The sequence below is a fragment of the Phyllobates terribilis genome, unplaced genomic scaffold, assembly GCF_046119375.1.
Source record: "Phyllobates terribilis strain yellow unplaced genomic scaffold, ASM4611937v1 Scaffold_9__5_contigs__length_417890890, whole genome shotgun sequence".
Lineage (NCBI taxonomy): Eukaryota > Metazoa > Chordata > Amphibia > Anura > Dendrobatidae > Phyllobates > Phyllobates terribilis.
Genome location: NW_027362769.1, coordinates 398966473 through 398993393, shown reverse-complemented (window position 1 = coordinate 398993393; position 26921 = coordinate 398966473). Strand labels below are relative to the sequence as shown.

The 26921-nt window shown below is 45.2% G+C and overlaps 1 protein-coding gene across 2 annotated transcripts in view; it reads left to right on the top strand.

The window, feature by feature from the left end:
• Positions 1 to 7292, top strand: part of LOC141162608 (perforin-1-like) — a 59984-nt gene extending 52692 nt beyond the window's left edge. For both annotated transcript variants that reach the window (XM_073648879.1, XM_073648880.1), the window contains exons 2-4: positions 1395 to 1946; positions 2074 to 2449; positions 4694 to 7292. In XM_073648879.1, the coding sequence (XP_073504980.1) occupies positions 1395 to 1946; positions 2074 to 2449; positions 4694 to 5395 (1630 nt within the window). In that variant the 3' untranslated portion in view covers positions 5396 to 7292. The remainder of the gene's footprint in view (positions 1 to 1394; positions 1947 to 2073; positions 2450 to 4693) is intronic.
• The last annotated feature ends 19629 nt before the right edge of the window (positions 7293 to 26921 follow it).

Below are 26921 nucleotides of genomic sequence, written 5' to 3'. Positions count from 1 at the left end.
GAGAGCCCCGAAACATCACTGCTCTAGAGGAGATCTGCATGGAGGAATGGGCCAACATACCAGCAACAGTGTGCCAACCTTGTGAAGACTTACAGAAAACGTTTCACCTCTGTCATTGCCAACAAAGGATATATAACTAAGTATTGAGATGAACTTTTGTAATTGACCTAATACTTATTTTCCACCAAAATTTGAAAAAAAAATTCTTTCCAAATCAGACAATGTGATTTTCAGGATTTGTTTTCTCATTTTGTCCCTCATAGTCGAGGTCGACCTCATCTTTGTAAGTGGGAGAACTTGCACAATTGGTGGCTGACTAAATACTTTTTATCCCCACTGTGTACAGTATATACATGGAATATGTATATATAGAAAAAAATCCAAAATAAAAACAAATATAGGAAAAATAAAACGAGCAAACTTGCCAAAGCAGCTCTATAAACTAACACTATAGATATATCATTAAACAAAAATAAAAACAGAGACCTACTCCAACATTTTATTATACTGTAAATTTGCAAATTTAAAAAAAAAGTATAATATATATACATACACACACAATACATATATATTTTTTCTTTTTTTCCTCTTTACCCTAGTAGAACTGAAAAAGCTAACAATAGTTGAAAAACTGCCAAATGTTCCCAAACAAAAAAAAGCACAATTTATCATGTTTCTAAATACAAAAATAATACAGATTATGAACAGACAAATTACTTGTGAGCCTTAGGGCATGTTCCTATGTGAATAAGCCGCATAATGGATGACACTTTACAAAATCTCAACTACACACCGCACAAGAATATGCAGCCAATGTGACCTTCACTGTCAATTTATGCTGCATATTTTCATGGCAGATTTCATCCTTTACAATGCATCAAAGACATCCAATCATTGTGTAAATTACATATTTTCAATAACTCTCCTTCAAAAAAAAAAGTTCTCCAGTGTGGTTAAATTGCTAGCAAGGTCCTCATGCACGGACCACCATAGTTAATTTTAGATTGTCCTTGTGATACATACGCAATCATTTTTATTATGTCTGTTATAAATTTTATGCCCAAAGATGACAAAAGTATTCTAGGAGTGATCCCTGGTATTGGCTAACCAGAAGAATTATGTTTGTAGCTTTCCGAGCACAGAGGCTCCTTCTTCTCCGTCTTTGTAAACCTGCCTGAAGAAGGAGCCTCTGTGCTCGGAAAGCTACAAACATAATTCTTCTGGCTAGCCAATACCAGGGATCACTCCTAGAATACTTTTGTCATCTTTGGGCATAAGAGTATTTATATCGATTTTTCTGGCTAACACGGTACCACAATATAATTTTTTATTGTTCATCATATTATGTCTGATGAAACCTACATCTCTTTCTCTTTATACTTTTTTCTTTCTAGGACATTTTCATCAATGGACCACAAACTGTGTGTTTTGTTCTGGTTTCTGCTTCTTCAGAATCTCACACCTTCTAAGTGCTCTCCTATCCTTACTTATGGGTGTAGACCTGGCACAATCAAAGAATGCAAAGATGCTAAATTTGTTCCAGGCCATACTTTGCTAGGAGAAGGCATAGATATAGTCACCTTGAAGACAACCGGTTATTTTCTTTTTGATCTACAGGAAGTTGAAAATAAATGCACAGTTTGCGAGAACCCTCATAAAAATCTCATCTTGCAGAAACTACCCAAGGCGCTGGTGGACTGGAGACCAGAAACTTCATGTTCTAGAAATATACAAAGCTCAGTGTCTCGGTCTAAAGTGTCAGTAGCTAATGAAGCAACGTCTGTAGTGCAGAACGATTGGAAAGTTGGTCTGAAGGTGAACGCTCATGTGTCGGCAAGCATTGCTGTGGGAGGTTCTCAAGGCAAAATGGCCAAATTTGCAGAAAGTAGAAGTCTCACTGACGGGTACACGTTTCTGAGCCACAAACTACAATGTTCCTTTTACAGGTATTAATGTATCCTGCATTGGGGGAGGTTACTATAGTAGCTATGAATTTTTATATAATTGATAGAAATATTATGAACAAAAGGCTTAAAATTCGACATTTTTGTTTCTTTTCTTTTTTTATTTCAGTTTTAGTTTGGGATCAAACGCCTCATTTACACCACATTTTCAAAAATCTCTGGACGAACTTCCAGATTTCTATAATACAAACAATAAAGCCGGATACAGACGTCTGATAGCCAAGTTTGGCACACACTATGTCACACACGTAAAAGTCGGAGGTCGGACCCAAGAGGTCACTGCAGTGAGAACATGTCAAGTGGCAATGAATGGGTTAAAGATGGATGAAGTCAAGGATTGCCTTAGCGTTGAAGCGGAGATTGAGGCATCCAAAATGGGCAAATCAGCAAGTATCGAATCAAAAGTTGAACATTGCAAAAACAAATTAGCAAAATCGCGACTTGGGGGTAATTTTCACCAAACATTCAATGAACGTTCAGTGGAGGTGAGTGGTTTGGCTTTTTTTCAATCATAGGGATATCGGCCACTCTGGATTAAAAAAAATAAATATTCAGCTGGTGTTGGTATATCGCCTCAATTATAAGAATTTAACTGAATTTTTAGTAAATTGAAGCTTTAGAAATCTTAAGGTGGAAATAGTTTTTTTTTGTGCTTTGGTCCCGAGTAATTGATGTCAAATATTAGAGCTTTAACATTTTGTGACGCGGATTTCAGTAACACGGTGACTTTTCTGCTGTTTGGGGAGCGCGTACATATAGACTGACATTACAAAATTAACAGGACCAAGAATAGACTTTTCTAGAAAACAAGTTACATACATTATATCGACAAAAGTATTTCAACACCTACACATTACTCCTCCATGAGCTTCAATGCCCCTCATTCTAAAATAATAGGCATCGGTAAGAAGTACAGATCAGCAAACCCGAACTTAAAAGTTTGGAGTTCATACCGAACAGTTAGTGTCCGGTGGTAAATGCCAAACACGGACTTCTCCCGGAAGTCCATTGAAATGTTCAGAGTTCCGGGGGAAGTTCTGGTACCTGAACCCGAACGTCCATGGGTCCTCTCATCCCTTCTAAGAAGTTGATTTCCTTTGCAACAATAATAGTGTCCACTCTTCTTGGAAGTTTTTTTTTATCCAAACATCCAAAAGAACATTTGTGAGGTCAAAAATTCATGTTGGAGGAAAGAGCTATGTTCACCATCTCTGTCCTAGTTCATCCCAAAGATTTATCAAACCTACAAAATATTTAGGCACCAAACCTATGAGCCTATAGATAAAAATTGTGCTAAAAATGCAGTATATAGCTATGATTCAACCAAAAAGTATAAGAAATAATTGCATACACCATTCATAACATCAAATATCCTTTTATTGTGTACATTCTGGATAAAGGATATTTGATGTTATGCGTGGTGTATGCAGTTATTTCTTGTAAGCTTTAGTTCATCCCAAAGATGTTGGATGGGGTTGAGTTCAGGGCTGTGCGCAGCCAGTAAACTTCTTCCATACCAAACTCCCCCAAGCATACCTTCATGGATCTGCACTGGGGACCAGTCATACTGGAACAGAAAATGGCCTTCTCTAAACTGTTTGCACAAAGCTGGAAGCATACAGTTATCCAAAATGTCTTGTTAGTATTAAGATTTCTCTTCACTAGAATTAAAGGTCATAGGCAAAACCCTGACAATAATCCCATAATATCCACCAAGCTTTACAGCGAGCACAATGCAGTCAGGGGGTAACGTTCTTCGAACATTCACAAAACACAAACTCGTCCACCAGACACCAGACAGAGAAGTGCGATCCATCACTGCACAGAACACGTCTCCTCCAGAGTCCAGTGGTGGTGGCTTTACACCACTCCATCCGACGCTCGACACTGTCCTTTATGTGATAAATTCAGAGGGTGCATAGTTTTTGTGCTGACTGTAATACCAGAGGAGGTTTGCACTCTGCAGTTATGGAGTCAGCAGAGCGCTGGTGACTTTTATGCCCTATGTTCCTCAGCACTCTGTTGCATGGTCTCCATTTCGTGGCTGACTTGCTGAGGTTCCTTCCACATTTCAGTGAGAATGTTGTAATAGTTCATTCACTAAACAAAGTTTCAAGAAAGGCATTCAGGCCCATCTTGAAAATATAATATTACAGGTTAGGTACTGATCCTGTGATGAGATACTAATCCAGGGATTGCCATATGTGGAGTCAGGAAGGAATTTTCCCCATAATATGGGGTAATTAGTATCTACCTCATGGAGTTTTTGCCTTTCTCTGGATCAACATGTTAGGTTATAGGTTGAACGCTATGTACTTCCGTATACCTTCAACCATAAAAAACGATGAAAGCATACATAGGTGATGGAGTAATATGTAAGAGGTGATGATAAATGTTCTAAACTAACCAGTTGCACCGGTCGCTCCTATTACAGAATCAACCTAGAATTACGTGAGCTGTCACAAAAGGCAGATTGCATGGCAAGGGGACGGATATTATACACCGGGGGGCAATGGGGCTGGATGTTATCCATCTGTATCATTGGGACTGAATGAAAAAACTAAATGCAATGATTAATCTGTGTCTGTATATATATATATTCATTTTTAGTCATACCGTAATTTATCGAACACCCTAACATCATGAATACACCAATTGCCTGTAGACTTTATGGTATGAAAAGACATTGTGTGAGGATCTTACTATGAAACTTTCATTTACATTTACAGGTGATCGGAGGAAACGCAACTTTTGATCTCCTCTCAAACGAAAAAAACACTGATGATGTCTATAAGAGATGGGTAGAAAGTCTGAAGACTAACCCTGGTCTGGTCTCCTATTCCTTAGATTCCATACATAATTTGGTGAAAAATAAGGGTTCTAAAAAAGAGAATCTCAGGCTGGCCATAAGTGATTATATCAATGAAATGGCTCTAACACAGAAGTGCTCATGTCCTGGTCACCACCAAGGGAAGGACTGTTCCTGTACATGTCCAGCTTCTAAGTACACAAGTCCTAACTGCTGTCCAACTCATGAAGGAGCAGCTAAGCTTCATGTGACCATCATATCTGCCACTGGTCTGAAAGGTGACTTTTGGTCACAAACAGATGCTTTTGTGAAATTTAAATTTGATGGTAATGCCATAAGAACCTCAACAATCATGAATAAGAATAATCCAAAATGGAATGTTAATTTCAATTTGGGAGTTGTAGGACTCAGCAAAGGTAAAATGTATACAATAGAGGTTTGGGATGAGGACAACACATCTGATGAGTTTCTGGGAAAATGTGAGAAAGTTCTGACTTCCGGTAATATTTCTGACACCTGTTACCTAAAGCATGGAAGCATTTCATACTCTGTAAAGGTTACTTGCGTCAGTCATCTCGAAGGGTTGTTTTGCCAGGAATATACCTCAGTGCCAAGTGCTTAGAAAAGATTTCGATATTCCCAATAGTTTAAGTGACTCTGTCCAGATCTGTATTCCGCAGTTATATAAATCTCCCTTTGTTTTATATTCTGGTTATTTTTCCCCCCAACTATTTTAAGTGCCAGATTTAGATTTCTCTGAGATCTTTGGTTTTATTATTTTAAGGCTATGTTCACATGTACAGTAATCATCCTTTAGAATGGATCCAGCAGCAATCCATTGACAACAAAAAAAAGTTGTGCAGACACAACTTTTTCATCTGGCTAAAATAACTGATTTCAACTGGATCCATTTTTTTAAACATTGAAGTCCATAGAAAACAGATCGGTTATTTCGCCATCCATTTTTCTTTCATTTGAAAAGGATCCATTTTTTTTTACTTACGGGATCAGTTGTCTTCTCAATTCATTTGTAATGACGCCTGAAGAAGGAGCGTTTATGTTCTGAAAGCTTGCATATATACAGTGCCTACAAGTAGTATTCAACCCCCTGCAGATTTAGCTGGTTTGATAAGATGCAAATAAGTTAGAGCCTTCAAACTGCAAACGAGAGTAGGTTTTATGAACAGAAGCATAAATCTTACAAACCAAAAAGTTATGTTGCTCAGTTGAATTTTATTAAATTTTAAACATAAAAGTGTGGGTCAATTATTATACAACCCCTATGTTTAATATTTTGTGGAATAACTCTTGTTTGCAATTACAGCTAATAATCGTCTTTTATAAGACCTGATCAGGCCGGCACAGGTCTGTGGAGTTATCTTGGCCCACTCCTCCATACAGATCTTCTCCAAGTTATCTAGGTTCTTTGGGTGTCTCATGTGGACTTTATTCTTGAGCTCCTTCCACAAGTTTTCAATTGGGTTAAGGTCAGGAGACTGACTAGGCCACTCCAACACCTTGACTTTTTCCCTCTTGAACCAGGCCTTGGTTTTCTTGGCTGTGTGCTTTGGGTCGTTGTCTTGTTGGAAGATGAAATTACGACCCATCTTAAGATCCTTGATGGAGGAGCGGAGGTTCTTGGCCAAAATCTCCAGGTAGGCCGTGCTATCCATCTTCCCATGGATGCGGACCAGATGGCCAGGCCCCTTGGCAGAGAAACAGCCCCACAGCATGATGCTGCCACCACCATGCTTGACTGTAGGGATGGTATTCTTGGGGTCGTATGCAGTGCCATCCAGTCTCCAAACGTCACGTGTGTGGTTGGCACCAAAGATCTCGATCTTGGTCTCATCAGACCATAGAACCTTGAACCAGTCTGTCTCAGAGTCCTCCAAGTGATCATGAGCAAACTGCAGACGAGCCTTGACATGACGCTTTGAAAGTAAAGGTACCTTACGGGCTCGTCTGGAACGGAGACCATTGCGGTGGAGTACGTTACTTATGGTATTGACTGAAACCAATGTCCCCACTGCCATGAGATCTTCCCAGAGCTCCTTCCTTGTTGTCCTTGGGTTAGCCTTGACTCTTCGGACAAGCCTGGCCTCGGCACGGAAGGACACTTTCAAAGGCTGTCCTGGCCGTGGAAGGCTAACAGTAGTTCCATAAGCCTTCCACTTACGGATGATGCTCCCAACAGTGGAGATAGGTAGGCCCAACTCCTTGGAAAGGGTTTTGTACCCCTTGCCAGCCTTGTGACCCTCCACGATCTTGTCTCTGATGGCCTTGGAATGCTCCTTTGTCTTTCCCATGTTGACCATGTTTGAGTGCTGTTCACAAGTTTGGGGAGGGTCTTAAATAGTCAGAAAAGGCTGGCAAAAGAGATCTTTAATCCACACATGTGAAGTTCATTATTCTTGGTGCCTGAACTACTTCTTAATACTTTAGGGGGACCAAACAGAATTCTTGTGGTTTGAGGGGTTGAATAATAAATGACACTCTGAGTTAACTTTTAACGTTTTTTTAAAAAAAAAAAAAAAAATTTGCTGCAGTGCATTTCCCACTTCCAGGCTGATCTACAGTACAAATGTCACAATGCCAAGTTAATTCCGCATGTGTCAACCAGCTAAATCTGCAGGGGGTTGAATACTACTTGTAGGCACTGTATATATATATTTTTTTTTCTGGTTAGCCAATAAAGGTATCACTCCGAGAATACTTTTATCATTTCTGGGCATAAAAGTATTTACATCGACCTTATCCATGATATAATCTGAGTATTCAATGAGAAAAGCAAAGCCAATGAGTGAAGAGGATGCCCACTCTTCTATAGAGCGAGACGATAAGCCCCCAGAATCCAAGATCTCACGTCCAACACTGGACTCACCGATGAGATGACTTTTATTGGTACATGACTCCGACACATTCAGACCACCTGATTCAAAACCCTAAATATATGTGTTTTTTCATATCATGATTAAGGTCAAAACCACAAAGAAAACGAAACATCGCCTTTATTTGACAATCTGGATTCTTAAAAGAAATGATGGCAAATGCACAGGACTGACAGCTTTTCATCTTCCTCCCTTGTGTCTTCCCCCATCGCGTTGCGGCTCGCTGGACGATATTCGGCTTGATTTTTTGCTGATTCGGCTGTCTCATTATAAGCACAATAAAGAGCATTACAAAATCATCACTTGTGTCATTTTCATCGATTTTGGCTTAGGATACTGGAAGGTTTCGATCCATAGAACATGTGAATATATCATCACATATACAAGCAATGTAATGAAATGTAGAATTTGCTGGTTACACGGAAGTCATACATATTTTCACTATTATAATATCAGGGGTGGGTGTAAATGGATTGGCCCATTATTTATTAAGGGGGATTGCCACGATTTTCTTATGTTTGCCCATGAGTAAAGAATGATCTAAAATAAAGATATAACAATATATACCTTTTGAATCTCCTGCACCTTCTGTGGTCCATGGCTCTGAATGATCATTTCTTATTTCCTGGAAAAACTTTTTGTAATGACAGAAACGTCATTGTTATCTGATGTATATATCCGTCATGAACACAGGTCCCTTAGTCCTCCACAACTGATATAAACGTCATGCTGATCGCACAATGCATTCTCGCCGTTTCTAGCAGCGAAGAGTGAAAGCAGCACATGAGGAGTTAGAAAGAGGTAAAGAGATCCCTCTGTCAGCCCATTGTTACCCCGCAGTACAATCGCGGGTGCCAATGGTTTGCTATGACAAAGGCCTCCAGGTCGGCCTTAGACCACACCCACTTAGATCACATGTTAAAGTTAAGGGGACTAAAACATTGTAAAAGTATGGAAAAAATGTTTTTAAATGTTAAATAAGGTAAAAAAAAAAAATCCCTGTTTTTCCTCAAAGAAAATATTTTTGTCTGGAAAAAAATAAACATAGCTTAAAACCATGACATATTTGATATTGTCGCATCTGCAGTAACTCAAACTACAGCATTATCAATCATTATTTATCCTGCATTGTGGATGTTGTTGACAAATATACTTTTCCATGAGAGATTTACCATAGCGGCCTCCTACTAGCTGCAGTAGATCTCCAAAAGGAAAATCAATTAATTTCTGCAGTATAAAATGCAACAAACGGAAAAAAAACTGACCGACACATCCTCTAGTGTGTACAGAGGCAAGCTAGGACAACAAAGTCAATAAAATGAAGAAAAAAATAGCTGAACTCTGAAATGCAAAACATCGAATGTAGAAAATTGGAATTGCATCACTGCCATAAGGTACGCCTTGTCATTGACTTTGATGTCCTAGCTTGCACCTGTACACAATAGTGGATGTGCCGGTCAGTTTTTTTTCTGTTTGGAGCAAATTCCTTCTGACCTGAGCACTCCTCATGGATAAGGTCGATGTAAATACTTTTATGCCCAGAAATGATAAAAGTATTCTCGGAGTGATACCTTTATTGGCTAACCAGAAAAAAATATATATATATACAGTGCCTACAAGTAGTATTCAACCCCCTGCAGATTTAGCTGGTTGACACATGCAGAATTAACTTGGCATTGTGACATTTGTACTGTAGATCAGCCTGGAAGTGGGAAATGCACTGCAGCAAATTTTGATTTTGTTATTTATTATTTTTTTTTTTAAAACGTTAAAAGTTAATTCAGAGTGTCATTTATTATTCAACCCCTCAAACCACAAGAATTCTGTTTGGTCCCCCTAAAGTATTAAGAAGTAGTTCAGGCACCAAGAATAATGAACTTCACATGTGTGGATTAAATATCTCTTTTGCCAGCCTTTTCTGACTATTTAAGACCCTCCCCAAACTTGTGAACAGCACTCAGACATGGTCAACATGGGAAAGACAAAGGAGCATTCCAAGGCCATCAGAGACAAGATCATGGAGGGTCACAAGGCTGGCAAGGGGTACAAAACCCTTTCCAAGGAGTTGGGCCTACCTATTTTTATAATTTTTTTTGCATCTTAATCCTCATAATTTTTTTAAAAAGCAATCCAGAGAACACCGTTTTTCTGCGCCATTTGCTTGCTGGCACTGCAGAATACAGCCAGGTCCTTTCCATATTACAGCGCTAGAAATCCAGCTATTTAAAACTGTGTTTTCTCCGTCACATGGATCACATATATGTTGTCAGAAAATACAGCCATTTCTGGCCTCCATAAAAAAAAGTTTTCAGTGTGTCACTGAAGCAATTCACAGCAGTTTGCTGTTCAAACTACTTACCTACAGGCCAGGTATTTGAAACTCTGTTTTCTCCGTCACACGGATCACATATAAATTCGCTCCAAACTCAGTCATTTGTAGTGAGCGTGGAAGATACTGTCCTCCATTTAAAATGGGTAAGGCACGTGGCAAGGGACGGGGAACTGGACGTGATGGTAATGGTGCATGCAGAGACCGAGGACAAGGCCGTGGGCAAGCCGAAATTGTGCAACAACAAACACTTCTCGCCTGACCTTCCTGTCCCAATTTCTAGGGGACCGCAGCACACCACTATTGAACCCAGAGCAGTGTCAAAAGGTTGTTGGTATGATAGCGGATAATGCTTCCTGTCACTTAGCCATCACCACCACCACCCTGTCTTCCACATGGTCAAGTCTCAGTAGCCGTGAGTCTGGACCGCATATTCCTCACCCTGATCCTCCTTCCTCCCACCATGCCGAGTGCCCAGAGACAACTGATCCCACACTTGGACACTCTGAAGAGCTGTTCACTTTTCCATTTATAGATTCGGGCCTCTCACCCGGTCCACTTGAAGCGGGGCAAGAGGAGATCACGTGTAGCGATGCCCAAATATTTGAGCAGCCATGGTCACAAGAAGGAGACGGTGGGAAAGTGTCACAAGAGGTGGACGATGATGAGACACAATTGCCAGAAAGTCAGGAGAAGGACCAGGGTGCGGAAGAGGAAGACGAGGTGGTGGACGATATAGTAACTGAACCAACCTGGCAGGAGGACATGCAGAGCGAGGACAGCAGCACACAGGGGGAGGGTGGCAGAGCACCCCAACAGGAAGGAAGAAGCAGTGTGATGGCCGCAGACAGAAGGCAGGCAACCGTTCCCCGTAACACCAACACAAAGGAAGTTGCCAGTACAACTGTTGGGTCTTCCCGAGTCTGGTTGTTTTTTAAAGACTCTGCCGATAACCCCAAAAAGGCCATTTGCACCACCTGCCAGGCCATCATCAGCAGGGGTGGCAAAACGACCAGCCTGACCACCACCAGCATGATCAGGCACATGGCAGCAAAGCACCTGACTTTGTGGGCCGAACCCCAGGGTCCAGGAACAGTGTCTGCGGGTGGCACCATTGCTTCTTCCGCTGTTGTGGATGCAAGCCAATCCCCTGTCCATGGTGCATGCCTCCTGCCCTGCACCTGTCATTGCACACTCTCAAGTAGCAGCATCAGGAAGCACGTCCATGTCCTTGTCAAAGCGCAGTGTTCAGTTGTCCATACCCCAGTCCTTGGAACGCAAGCGCAAATATGCAGCCAACGCCCCACAGGCCACATTACTAAATTCTCACATTTCACGACTGCTTGCGCTCAAAATGTTGCCTTTTAGGCTCGTGGAGACGGAAGCATTCCGCATCCTGATGGCGGCGGCCATCCCTCGGTACTCGGTCCCCAGCCGCCACTATTTCTCCCAGTGTGCCATCCCCGCATTACACAAGCACGTGTCCCAAAACATTAGCCGTGCTCTCAACAACGCAGTTAACGGTAAAGTCCACCTACCCACGGACACGTGGACAAGTGCTTGTGGGAAGGGATGGTACATCTCGCTGACTGCACACTGGGTTAACATAGTGGAAGCCGGGACCCAGTGGGACCTTGGGACGGAACACGTCCTCCCGATGCCAAGGATTGTGGGCCCTAGGTCAATCAGGGTTGCCCCCATGGTCTACAGCACCTGCACCTCATCCTCCTCAGCCTCCTCCTCCTCTTCAGCCTCCATCTCCGAAATGACCACATCAGTCACAAGCTGGAAGCACTGCAGCACTGCCTCGGCTAAGCGGCAACAGGCTGTGCTGAAGCTAATATGCTTAGGTGAAAAAACGCATAATGCTGAAGAGTTGTGGACAGCTCTGAAAGAGCAGGCAGATCTGTGGCTCACACCGCTGAACCTACAGCCAGGCATGGTCGTGTGTGACAATGGCCGGAACCTGGTGGCGGCTCTGAGGTGAGGCTAGCTCACACACGTACCATGCCTGGCCCATGTGCTTAACCTCGTGGTTCAGCAGTTTCTCAAATCCTACCCGGAGCTGCCGGATCTGCTTGTTAAAGTACGCCGCCTGTGTGCCCATTTTAGAAAGTCAGCTACAGCTTCCGCCGCCCTTGCAGTGTTTCAGCAGCGTTTGCAGCTTCCAGCTCACAGACTGGTGTGTGATGTCCCCACGCGTTGGAACTCTACACTGCAGATGTTGGAAAGGATTTGTGAGCAGAAGAGGGCAGTTGTTGAGTGTCAGCATCAACAAGGCCGTTGGTATTCAGTTCAGACTCCACACATAAGACCTAAGGAGTGGACATGGATGTCAGACATATGTACCATCCTCCAAAACTCTGAGGACTCCACCAAGATGGTGAACGGCGATGATGCCATAATTAGAATCACCATCCCGCTTCTCTGTCTTCTGAAACGCTCTCTGCTCACAATCAAAGAGGATGCATTGCAAGCGGAGCACGATGAGATGGAGCAAGGAACCATACAGGGTGATTACACACAGCCAAGCCTCATCTCATCCCAACGTGGATTGGTGACAATAAGGAAGAGGAGGAGAAGGAGGAGGAGGAAGGACAGGAGCTAGTTTCATGCACTATAGATGATACTACCTGCACAGCTGTCATACCATCTGTTCAGCGTGGATGGCCAGAGGACAGAGAGGAGGAGGAGGAGAGCATGGTCAGTCATCCTCTTGGTGAGGACATGGAAGTCTTGCCTGTTACTAGTTTGGCACGCATGGCTGAGTTTATGTTACGCTGCCTTTCCCATGACCCTCGCGTTCTCAAAATTTTGTGTGACAGCCATTACTGGTTGGTTACACTTATAGACCCACGCTACAAGGAGAACTTTATATCTCTTATTCCTGAAGCGGACAGGTCTACAAAAATGGGGCTGTACCAGAAGGCCCTTGTTGCGGAACTATTAAAAAAATTCTCATCTGAAAACGCTGGCGGCAGAGGGCACACTTCGTTGGACAACCAAGGAGTACAGGCGAGAGAGACACAACTTCAATCCAGCAGAGGCAGGGGAACACTGTCAAAGTTCTGGGAGTTTTCTCAGACCCTCCCATCGGACAGGCCTTGAGGAGCGGGGAACTCTCACGAGGAGTGTAAAGTTTGGGAAGATGCTGAGGGAGTACCTTGCCGACCGTACCAACGTCCTCCGTGATTTCTCTGTGCCTTAGAATTATTGGGTATCCAAGCTGAATATGTGGAATGAGATGGCTCTCTATGCCTTGGAGGTCCTGGGCTGCCCTGCCGCCAGCGTTTTATCATAGCGGGTTTTTAGTGCCGTTGGTGGAATTATAACTGATAAGCGCATCCGCCTGTCAACTGAAAATGCTGACAGGCTGACTCTCATAAAAATGAGCAAGGGCTGGATTGGGCCAGACTTCTCAATACCACCGAATGATAGCAGCGTAACATAAACTCCAATTCAGTGTCTTTTCTTGAGGGGTGTATTCCCATGCACCTTTTCACACCCACACATGGGCATACGCTTCCTGATTTTGGCTATTTGCTCTTGTCCTCCTCCTTCTCCTCATCCTCCACCATCATATCACCAGGGTGACCATGGTCCGTGATGCAACACCCACCTAATTTTTTAAAGGGTGTTTATGATGCCCGTAAAAAATTTTTTTGATACAGTATGTTCATGTATACCCCCCAGGTGTAAATGTTTGTCAGCCCATACACTTAGTGCATGGGCATTACAAGTATAGGAGGCCTGCTCTTTTCTAATGGGAACATTTTTTTTATGAGGCCCTCCTCCACGTCTCTTCCAAGGGGCATTGAAGTGCCTCCAAATTTCTGGCAGCCCTTGCATTCACTGCATAGGCCAACACTATGGGAGACTCTCTCCTTTCTAATGGGAATATGTCGTTGCTGTGACCCTGCTCTATGTATCTTTAAATTCTTAGTGGGGTTTTTCCTAAAATTGTCAGCCGTTGGACTCACTGCATACCCAATAACTGTATAGCAGACTCTCTCCTTTCTAATGGGAACATGTCGCACTGTGTTACTGTGGCCCTGTTCTATGTGTCTTTAAATTCTTAGTGGGGTTTTTCCTAAAATTGTCAGCCGTTGGACTCACTGCATACCCTATAACTGTATAGCAGACTCTCTCCTTTCTAATGGGAACATGTCGTACATTGTTACTGTGGCCCTGCTCTATGTGTCTTTAAATTCTTAGTGGGGTTTTTCCCAAATTTTGGCAGCCCTTGCAATCACAGCATGGGCATTACCACTTATAGGAGACCTGCTCCTTTATAATGGGTACATTCTTTTTACTGAGACCCTCCCCTATGTCTCTTCAAAGGGGTATTGGGTTGCGTCCAAATTTTTGGCAGCCCTTGCAGTCACTGGATACGCAATAACAGTATAGGAGACCCTCTTGTTAATAATGGGAACAACAAAGCATAGCCGGCTGATGGCTCTCTAACAATAGAGAGGGCCGACTGCTGGCCTTTTAAGAATAGTAAGGGCCGTCTGATGTCCCTATTAAAATAGGCTTTATGACTTTCAGAGTCCCTCCATCATAAATAAAACAGGAAGTGTCTGATGATGTGTCACACACCACATGGCCAGATAAGGTTGTAAAATGTTAAAATGACATTTCCCGTTGAATGCATTTGTCTTAAAATAATTTAAAAAAAAACAAAAAACAATAGGATCTTTCTTTAGTATAAAAAACAGCTCATGCACCTCCTCCTCCATCTCTGAAATGACCACATCAGTTACAAGCTGACAGCACTGCAGCACTGCCTTGGCCAAGCGGCAACAGGCTGTGCTGAAGATAACATGCTTAATGCTTAATTGACAAACTGCCCAGCACTGCAGAGTTGTTTAAAGCTGTAACACAGCAGCCTGATCTGTGGCTCTCACCGCTGAACATATAGCCAGGCATGGTCATGTGTGACAATGGGCGGAACCTGGTGACGGAGAAATGACAGCCAGGGTAGATACGGTTTCCCTCTATGCCAGTCCTTTCACCGAGCTAAATACAACTGTCAGCAAAAAAAAGTTGTGGACTGGCTCCGTACCGTCCCTGGCCACATTCACCTGTCCACGTGTTTGTGGTTAGGCGGTCCTTCCCAGTAAGTTCACTGGGGAGGGCATGGGTAATGTTGTGGGACCCATGCTTGTGGAAGGCGGATGCGATACCGGGAAATATAGTGGCGGCTGGGGACCGAGTATGGACACACGGCCGCCGCCGGCATGAGGATGTGAAAAACCTCCGCCTCCACGAGCATAAAAGGCCACATTTCAAGTGCAAGCAGCTGTCAAAAATTTGGCAGTATAGTATTGCAGACTGTGGGTGGGTGGGTGGCTGCCTGCATACTTGCGCTTGCATTCCAAGGAATGGGGTAGGGAAAACTGAACACTGCAGTGGGACAAGGACGTGGACTGTGATTGTTGCAAGTCTGCAATGACAGGTGCATGGTGGGAGGCATCTTCGCATGCGCCAAGGATCACTTATGATGGGCACACTTTTAGGCAGTGACCTGGGAGTCAGAAATGCTTCCAGAGGTCTTCCCCATGCTGTTCCCATGTCTTTTCAGCACTGTATGCATGTGTCTGATGATGTGTCATACACCACACGGCCAGATAAGGTTGTAAAATGTTAAAATGACATTTCCTGGTGACTGCATTTGTCTTGGTTGAAAGCAATGCAAAAGTGCAAAAATGCATCAAAAACGCAACGTGTGAACATAGCCCAAGGTGTGGAAGAGTAGTTTTGCTTTTGGTTATTTATTTTGCCTTCTATACAAGTCATTACCCTGGAAAGGGTGTTCCTTAACATATTTCCCAGGAAAATCCATTTTGGTTTTGTTTTTGTATGTTTTATTGTGAGTCTGTAAAAGTGGCGTAATACTCTGACAACATTGTTAACAGCAGTGACCTGGGAGTCAGAAATGCTTCCAGGGGTCTTCCCCATGCTGTTCCCATGTCATTTGAGCACTGTTCCCATCGATTTGGGCAATTTTTAGGCCCTCTGCAGACCGCAGGGGAGAGCCGCCTGAAAAATGCTCGAGTTTCCCATAGACTTACATTGGGCTCGTTACTCGGGTCGAGCACCCGAGTATTCCAATTTGCTCGACCCGAGCAACGAGCACCCGAGCAATTTAGTGCTCGCTCATCACTAATCATATATGAAAAATCAAGTCATGCGGATTTTAGTCAGCTTCAATACACAAAGATCCACAAGATAAAAGCTAAAGGTTATGTATCGGTCAACCCAAATAGGCTACCACAAACAAACAGTCTTGACATTAGCCACTCTGCTTAGTAGGGTCAAAACGTACCCTTATTTTTGACCCTAAACAGAGACAAGTCCAGAAGGTCATCTAAAAGTTAATTTATTTCAGTTCTTCAATACAAAAAAGTGAAACTCCTATATTATATAGAGTCATTACACACAGAGGGATCTATTATATAGAGTCATTACACACAGAGGGATCTATTATATAGAGTCATTACACACAGAGGGATCTATTATATAGAGTCATTACACACAGAGGGATCTATTATATAGAGTCATTATACACAGAGGGATCTAGTATATAGAGTCATTACACACAGAGTGATCTATTATATAGAGTCATTACACACAGAGTGATCTATTATATAGAGTCATTACACGCAGAGGGATCTATTACATAGAGTCATTACACACAGAGGGATCTATTACATAGAGTCATTACACACAGAGTGATCTATTACATAGAGTCATTACACACAGAGTGATCTATTATATAGAGTCATTACACACAGAAGGATCTATTATATAGAGTCATTACACACAGAGGGATCTATTATATAGAGTCATTACACACAGAGGGATCTATTATATAGAGTCATTACACACAGAGTGATCTATTATATAGAGTCATTACACACAGAGGGATCTATTATATAGAGTCATTACACGCAGAGGGATCTATTATATAGAGTCATTGCACGCAGAGGGATCTATTATATAGAGTCATTACACGCAGAGGGATCTATTATATAGAGTCATTACACACAGAGGGATCTATTATATAGAGTCATTACACACAGAGGGATCTATTATATAGAGTCATTACACACAGAGGGATCTATTATATAGAGTCATTACACACAGAAGGATCTATTATATAGAGTCATTACACACAGAGGGATCTATTATATAGAGTCATTACACGCAGAGTGATCTATTATATAGAGTCATTACACGCAGATTGATCTATTATATAGAGTCATTACACGCAGAGTGATCTATTATATAGAGTCATTACACACAGAGGGATCTATTATATAGAGTCATTACACACAGAGGGATCTATTATATAGAGTCATTACACACAGAGGGATCTATTATATAGAGTCATTACACACAGAGGGATCTACTATATAGAGTCATTACACACAGAGTGATCTATTATATAGAGTCATTACACACAGGGATCTATTATATAGAGTCATTACACGCAGAGGGATCTATTATATAGAGTCATTACACGCAGAGTGATCTATTATATAGAGTCATTACACGCAGAGGGATCTATTATATAGAGTCATTACACGCAGAGGGATCTATTATATAGGGTCATTACACGCAGAGGGATCTATTATATAGAGTCATTACACGCAGAGGGATCTATTATATAGAGTCATTACACGCAGAGCGATCTATTATATAGAGTCATTACACGCAGAGGGATCTATTATATAGAGTCATTACACGCAGAGGGATCTATTATATAGAGTCATTACACGCAGAGGGATCTATTATATAGAGTCATTACACGCAGAGGAATCTATTATATAGAGTCATTACACGCAGAGGGATCTATTATATAGAGTCATTACACACAGAGGGATCTATTATATAGAGTCATTACACGCAGAGTGATCTATTTTATAGAGTCATTACACGCAGAGTGATCTGTTATATAGAGTCATTGCATACAGAGGGATCTATTATATAGAGTCATTACACACAGAGGGATCTATTATATAGAGTCATTACTCACAGAGTGATCTATTTCACGTGGTTATTTCTGTTAATGTTGATGATTGTGGCTTACAGCCAATGACAACACAAAAGTCATTGTCTCAGTAAATTAGAATACTTTATAACAACAGCTTGAAAAATGTTTTTAAAATCGGAAATGTTGTCCTGCTGAAACGTCTCTTCAGTAAATGCCCTCAATACTTGGTCGGGCTCCTTTTGCATCAATTACTGCATCAATGCGGCAATGTGGCATGGAGGGATCAGCCTGTGGCACTGCTGAGGTGTTATGGAAGCCCAGGTGGTGTTGATAGCAGCCTTCAGCTCATCTGCATTGTTGGGTCTGGTGTCTCATCTTCCTCTTGACAATACCCCATAGATTCTCTATAATAGATTCTCTATGGGGTTAAGGTCAGGCGAGTTTGCTGACAATCAAGCACAGTGATACTGTTGTATAGTGTTGAGTAGTGTTGAGCCACCCCCGTAGTGTTCGAGTTCGGTTCGGTTCGTCTAACACCCGTGTGTTCGCTGAACTGTTCGTCGAACTGTTCGTCGAACACCTTCGAACACCGTTAAAACCAATGGCAGGCAAACAAAAACACATAGAAACACATAGAAAACACCTTCAAAGGTGTCCAAAAGTTGATAAACTGCTCAGAAGACATAACTAACACATGGAAAAGTGACAAGTACATATAGTCATGCGAAAAGAAAAGAGGTGGAGGAGTAAAAGGAGGGGGAGACACAGATATAGGCATGTCATGCCCTTCTAAAATCCAAAAAGTGAGAAGCCGACACGTTCAGTCCGCTCCTGCCCGTGCCACCTCCGTGTCGCCGGGTTTATGCCAGAGCCGCGGTGAACCCTGACGGGCAGCCCCCCTCTCCCAATACTGGTGCCTGTCCGCTGGTGGGTCGAGCGACCCCCCCTGTGGTGGAGGCAGCTCTAAGCTTTTTAATTTAAATTGTCTCTCTAATTTGAATGAATACACTTTAAATCCATTTACAAGGATCTATTGGAGGGCAAGTCTCATGCCAGCAGCCGCGTAATTCCAGCTCCAGCTCTAAAAAATTAAGTGTCCAAACTACAGGTGGTGTAGCTTGCTTAACAGCCGGGATAATCCGCTGACTAGCAGACACTGCTACTAGGCACAAAGTATTTCCTGGGCTAGATGCAGTTAAAAATTTGTAATTAGATACTCTCGTTGGATGCTGAGAAAGCATTCCATAGAGTCTCCTGGCACGCCATATATGATTCTCTTAAAAAGCTTGGGGTAGGGGTCTAGGGGACCCTTTTATAGCCAAAATCACGGCCCTGTATCGCAATACGTCACCTAGGCTGAAGATGAATGGAACTGTAGCACCCTGAGGGCTCGGTTGCTACAGAGGTATTGCACCTCACCCAGAGGTGTTATATCTCACTCTCAGGTAAGGATGGAGTGTGGATCAGGACCCGACACCTGCATGCATTATACCACATTGCCGTGGGGCAGGGCGACCAATATGCCTCTGAGATGGGCACGACAGTCCCTGTCCCTGGCTGGAGTGGGGGAAGGGAACACTGAGGAAGGGGAACCCTGTAGTGCAGGAGCAGGGAGGAAGCAGTTCCTGGGTGCATTGAGAAGGGAGTATAAAAGGTGGGCACCATCTTAGTTCAGTGCAGAGAAGTCTGAGCAGAAGTGGCAGGGAGCAGGGGCTCTGCATGAGCTCTGCTCCGGAGGCGGGCCTAGTAACAGAGGCCCAGGCCTGGAAGAGGGAGAAGGAAGGAAGAGGAGCGGAGAAGGCTCCAGGAACGAGGAATGAAGGGATCCCAGGGGTGCGGACGGGCGAGTCGCCACCGCACGCCCGAATCCACCTGCGTGGAGGGGTCAGGCCAAAGGGGGAGACCGGTCCCCGAAACTAGTGTAGGCAGGAAACGACCCTCAGCTAGAAACCGGAGGCTGTGACATTTTATGTGGCGCAGCCCCTCGCTACACCCGCTAGGAAGGCACCACATAGGGTCAGGGAAACTGGCGCCAAGTTTACCAATAGGAGGCCCGAGGCAGCCGGACAGAAGGGTTGGTAAGAAAGGCCAGACAAAGGACACACAAAGGGGGTCCTGTGAAGCGCTCCAAAGTTATCTGGGAGTTGTCTGAGCCCCTCACCTGGTGAGCACAGTACGACGTGGGCAGCCGTTACCTGCAGACGTGGTCTGGATAATAAGAACTGTGAGTAAAGGCCCTGAACTGCATCACTGACTCCGTGTCGTTACTGCTGCTGCCCTGCACCATCACCCCCATCCTCCGCATACACTGCCCTGAGGCTATACTCCTCCTGTGGGGAGTTATGCTACGCTCTGCTGCACCCACAACACCAGCCTCAGCGGTCTGCCCTGCAGCGGCGGTTCACTCTGACCGCAATCCACGGGTGGCGTAGTCGGACATTTAAACATCAAAACCACATAAATAGTTCCGCCACTGGTTTGACCACCCTGAGCCACGGAACCGGGTCGCCGCCACGAAGACTACAACCACCAGCATCCACAAAAAGGGTTCGGCTCCGGGTGTCCCAAGGCCCAGGGGGCGCGTCAGAACATTTTCATCACCTTTCACAATCACCAATGGGACAAGGCAGGGATGTCCTCTGTCCCCTCTCTTATACATCCTAGTGACGGAGCACCTGCTCTCATCAATTCGCCATAACCCCAATATTAGGTGGATTGAGGTGGGAGGCACCGAGTACAAGTGCTCTCTATTTGCTGATAATGTCCTAGTATATATCACTCAATCACATATATCCATCCATGCTGTTATGGCTGAAATAGATCACTTTGTTACATGGTCAAATTTTAAAATCAATGCAGCGAAGTCTGAGGCCCTCGATGTCTCCCTCCCCAAATCCATACAGGATTCCATCCAGTCCAACTTTCCCTTTGCCTGGCCCTCACAGGGTATCAAATACTTAGGAATTCCTATTCATAGAGACCTCTCCCATCTATGTTATCTTAATTTTGGGCCCTTTATTGAACAACTCCATACAGACCACGGTTGGCAAGTTAGAACTGTAAGATTCACTACGTGAACCACTGGTGTTTTGTGGAAAAGCACATGTACACCGCGTTCCAAATTATTATGCAAAAAGTGTTTAGGAGTGATAAGGGAAGAATTTGTTTGTTTGTCAGTTAAACTCATTGATGGTGATGTGTGTCACGGCTCTTTATATCACTGTAAGCAATTGCAGACACCTGTGCTAATTAGTTTGGCAGGTGTGTCCAATGAAAGGCAAGACTACTTAAGAAGGCTGTCTCACATTATTAAGCAGCCTATATTTTCTGCCAAAATGGGAAAGAAAAAGGATGTGTCGGCTGCTGAGAAGCAACAAATTGTGGAGTGTTTAGGTCAAGGCATGACTACAATCAACATTGTGCGATGATCAGGATGAAGTGTCTTGGCAATCAAGAAGTATGTAGCTGATTCACAGTACACACGTGTGCGTGCTGATAAGGGCAAATTGAGGACTCTTTCCTACAGGCAATTACGTCAGGTTAAAAGAGCAGCGGCAAAAAAGCCTTGTCATAGCAGCAGACAAGTTTTTGAAGCTGCTGGTGCCTCCAACGTCCCCCGAACAACAAGATGCAGGGTCCTTCAGAGGTTTGCAGCTGTGCATACGCCATCCTGTCGACCTCCTCTATCCACTTCACACAAGCAGAAACGGCTCCAGTGGGCCAAACATTACATGAAGACTGATTTCAAAACTGTTTTGTTCACGGATGAGTGCCGTGCAGCGCTCGATAGTCCAGATGGATGGAGTGGAGGATGGCTGGTTGATGGACACCCCACGCAAACACGGCTACAGCGCCAACAAGGAGGAGGTGGAGTAATGTTTTGGGCTGGAATCATGGGGAGAGAGATTGTCGGCCCCTTTAGGATCCCTGAAGGCGCTAAAGATGAACTCCACAATGTATGTGGATTTTCTCAAACAGCACTTCCTGCCATGGTTCAAGAAGAAGAACCGTGTATTTCACAGCAAGATCATTTTTTTGCATGATAATGCACCATCTCATGCTGCACATAAAACATCTGCATCTCTGGCTGATATGGGCATAAAAGGGGACAAACTTATGGTGTGACCCCCATGCTCCCCTGACCTCTACCCCATTCAGAACCTCTGGAGCATCATCAAAAGGAGTGTCTATGATGGCGGGAGGCAGTTCACATCTAAGCAACAGCTCTGGGAGGGTATTCTGTCCTCATGCAAAACAATTGAAGCAGAAACCATCCAAAACCTGAGAAATTCAATGGACGAGAGAGTTCAGAAGCTCCTTTCGAACAAGGGGTCCTATGTGAAAATGTAACATCACCTAGAATAAAGTTTTGAGTTGAAAACTGTTTGATTTCAGTTTCTAACAACCTGCTAATGCTTATAATTTCAAAAATGACCATTTTTTTGGTCTTTATTAAAATGAAAAGGTTGATCAAAAAGTTTGGGGGATCTAAGAGTGTGGCAACCCAGTAGTCATGATTACTTGGAATTCTGACAATATGAGGGTCATGTTGCAGGTAGTGCAGCAAGAAGGCACTTATGTGTCTTGCGCATCTCGGAGCCCCAAAATTATTTTCCGGGCTAGATGCAGCTAAAAATTATTATTAATTTTAAATCTGGTGGAGCTTAGTATAGATGGCCTAATAGGATCAGTGCTGCACACTGCTACAAAGCCCAAATTATTTTCCAGTCAAGATACAGATAAACATGATTAGTAATTTTAAATCTGGTGGAGCTTATTATAGATGGCCTAATAGAATCAGTGCTGCACACTGCTACAAAGCCCAAATTATTTTCAAGCCAAGATACAGATAAACATGATTAGTAATTTGAAAGCTTAAAACGGTTGGTAGGGTGATTTTAACCAATCATCAAGCTTTTACTCTCCCCAGGATGACACAGGGGTAGAAAAGTCGTTTCGGATCCATGATTTGTTCATCTTTATGAACGTGAGTCTGTCTACATTATCACTGGAGAGCCGCGTGCGCTTATCTGTCAGCACACCACCAGCAGCGCTGAACACACGTTCAGACAGAACGCTGGCTGCGGGGCATGACAAGATCTCCAAGGCGTAAGTGGCTAGCTCCGGCCATTTATCCAGATTGGAAGCCCAAAAAGAGCAAGGGTCCAGTGACACAGTCATGGCTTCAATGTTTACTTGGAGATACTCCTGTACCATCGTCTCTAGGCGTTGACTATGTGTCAGACTTCTTGTCTCCTGTGGCCTTGCAAAGGATGGGCTAAAAAAGTGGTGAAATGATTCCTCAAAATTGATGTTACCAGCAGATACTGTGGTTCTGTTACGGTTTGAGTGCTGAACACTTGACGGTCCCACGGTTGGCAAGTTGGAACTGTGAGATTCACTACGTGCACCACTGGTGTTTTGTGGAAAAGCACATGTAAGATTCTGCAACAGTCTCTGCTGATACTCCTGCATGCGTGCATCCCTTTCTATGGCAGGAATAATTTCTGCAAATTTACTTTTGTACCGGGGATCTAACAGTGTGGCAACCCAGTAGTCAGGATTATTTCTAATTCTCATAATTCGAGGGTCATGTTGCAGGTAGTGCAGCAAGAAGGCACTCATGTGTGTTGCGCATCCAGGAGCACCAAGTCCCTGTTGTGTTGGTGGCGAGGTAACAATCATGCTTCCTTCCTCTGTCCTCTCCCCCCAACCTCGCACAACAGAAATGTGATCAAGGTCTCCCTCATCTGATGAGTCTTCCATCAGTTCGTCCTCCACTTCTTCCTGGGCTCCTGCACCTTCCTCACTAGTTTGGCTGCTACCATGCACCCTGGTAAAACCATCTCCCCCACCCTCACATGCCTGCTGCCTTGGTGCTGCCGACCGTCTGGACCTTGCAGATGTTAGCCCTTCCGCATACAACTCCTTCTCCTCTACTTCCTCCACCTCCTCTTGTGCCACCACCTGACTCCGAATTCTGTTTAACATGTCCTCCAGCATGTAAATCACCGGAATAGTCATGCTGATAATGGCATCGTCAGCACTAAACATCTTCGTCGCCATTTCAAAACTGTGCAGAAGGGTGCATAGGTCCCTGATCTGAGACCACTCCTCCAGCGTGATTTGCCCCACCTCTGGATCTCGTTGGCCCAGGCTATACGTCAGAACGTATTGCACCAGGGCTTGTCGGTGCTGCCACAGTCGCTGCAACATGTGCAGAGTTGAATTCCACCGGGTAGGTGTGACACCCCAGGGGTCTGGTTGCCACAGTGATAGAGATATTACGTCTGAGAGCAGGTGGGAGGTCTCTTGGTCAGGGATCCTATGCATGCCACACCTCCTGCCCAGCCCTGGGAGGGGAAGAACTTCCCCTATATAAACCTAGGGCTGAGGCAGGGTTAGTGAGTAGAGAAGAGGTAGAGAAGAGAAGCAGCATAGGAAGAAACTACAGGAGCTCTGTAGGAGCAGTGCAACAAGGAGTCAGGGGCTGGCAGCTGCAGAGCTCGCCCTGACTGAGAAGATTTCTCACCGGACCCGGAGTCCGAGGCTGTGGGGACTAACTCCTATCCAGCAGCAGAAACCGACCGGCAGGGGATTGCAGGTCCTCTGGCCCAGAAACCCGAAGGCACGGTCACACGCGTGGGACCAGCACCGCCGTCGTGGAGCGGAAGCTACTAGAAGGCCCCGAGTCACCGGCCATACGGGTGAGCACCACACGGTACACTCAGGGACGTGGGCTACTTATACCCGCCTCTAGCAAGGTAGCCAGAAGAGTACAGTCAGTTTGGGAGGCCTACAACTCCGCCTGGCCAGGGGAGATCCCATCTGCTCAAGGACTGACCAGGCCCCAATCGCTAGCCAGTACTCCGGGTGGGTCTATCTTTGTCACCAGTAAAGACCCTGAACTACACCGTACCGTCTCCGAGTGGTTCCTGCTACCCCCATCGTCCACGTCGGCTGCCCTGAGGCCATACCCCTCCCGTTGGGGGTTATGCTATCACGCTGCACAATCCTACCACCGGCCTCAGCGGTCTGCCCTGCAGCAGCAGCTCCTTAGCTGTACTCAACGGGTGGCGTAGTCGTCCAACATCTACCGCTGATACAGCGCCACTTAGTCTGACTCCCTGGGCACGGACCGGATCACCGCCACGAGACTACAACCCTCAAGAGATCCGGCTCCGGGTAAGCTCCCGCGTGCGCAACGCAGCACGACACATACCCAGGGGCGCGTCAACTTTTGGCGTAGTCGGCAGGATTTCGTGCCCGCAACCACCGGGTACTGCGTGCCTGAAAAAGACTGTTCAAACTTACCTGTGGTGAAGATTCCCGCCATCCGGCGCCATCTCCCGCTTCCTTCCCGCCATCGGTGGAGTTTTCCCGCCATCCGGCGCCATCTTCAGCCTTCTTCCCGCCATACGTGGAGTTTTCCCGCCATTGGACGCCATCTTGAGGACGCCGCGCGGTAAGAAGAGGGGCGTGGACTCCGAAAGCGCGCGAGAACTGAAGCCCCGCCTCACGTCCGGACGTTGCGTAAGGTCCTGGAAGGAGCCCAGCAGACGCCGACGTCACAGGAGCGCGACGGAAGATCCTCAACCCTGACGATCCACTGCGGAGCCGCGGCCTACGGAAGAGGATCATCGCAAGGTAGGCCACGGTCCACTAGGGGGGAGAAGGATGTCGGATAAGGAGGAGAGCTTCACCTCTTCAACCCCCGCCAGCGCCACCCCTGTGGCGGTCATGCCTTTCACCATGCCCTATATCCCGGGGGCAGCCTGGCTACCCCAGTACTCGGGGGAGTCACATACCCTGCATGACTTTAGAGAAAAGCTGGATAGCCTCTTCCAGGTGTACCCCCTCACAGAGGAGCAAAAAGTGAGCATCCTGGTGGCCCAATTAACCGGGGCAGCCCAAAGGGAGGTAAAGTCCTGGCCACCTGGGGGGAGGACTGTCGCAGGGATACTAACCCGGCTGAGGGACACCTTTGATACCCGCACCTCAGCCGAGATTAAGCTTAGATTCTACGGGTGCAAACAGCGGGCACATGAGAGTATAAGGGACTATGCCCTAAACCTACAAGAGGCCCTGAGAGCCATTAAGCAGACTGACCCTGACGGCGTGGGAGACGAGGACAGGCTGTTGACTGAACAATTTATAGAGGGTTTATATTGCAATGCCCACCGAACCCAGTTGCGGGCAATGGCCTTACAGGACCCTCATCTGGGATTTGCACAGTTCAAGGACAGAGCCATCCGGGTGCTTCGAGAACCGGCACCAGGTGGCGTTGTGACCCACAGACGCCCCACTACCACTTACCACCAGGAGGCGGCGCCCTTGTCGGCAGGGCCTGTGGGAGCTGATGCGCAGGCTTTGAACAATGACCCGGCTCCAGACCTGCACCATCAGGTCCAAGAGCTAGCTAAAAGCGTTGCTGCGCTAACCCGAACTGTGCAGTCTTTACAGGTTTCCACTCCAGGGAAGATCCAGCTGGCATCCGGACCGGAGGACATCCCGTGGCGTTGACCAAGGAGGACCCCACCGGCCAGAGGAAGACCCAGCGACCGATACAACGAGGACGGACGACCCATCTGCCGCCGCTGCAATCAACCCGGACATATGGCAAGGTACTGTCCTTTAAACTGGCACAACCTGGGGTAGAGGGCCAACCCCCAGGAAAAAGATCACCAGGCCCATCGAACTGGCGCGACAAATATGTGGGAGGACGTCCAGTCTTACCCGTGGTACTGGATGGCATTCCTATGAGTGCCCTGCTGGACACCGGGTCACAGGTCACCACCATCCCGTACGTGCTCTTCAAGCAGTACTGGAATGACTCGGATATCACCCGCTACCCTGACGACGACTTGAGTATCATCGCCAGCAATGGTCAGCCCGTGCCACAGATTGGATTTAAAGAGGTGACCATTAA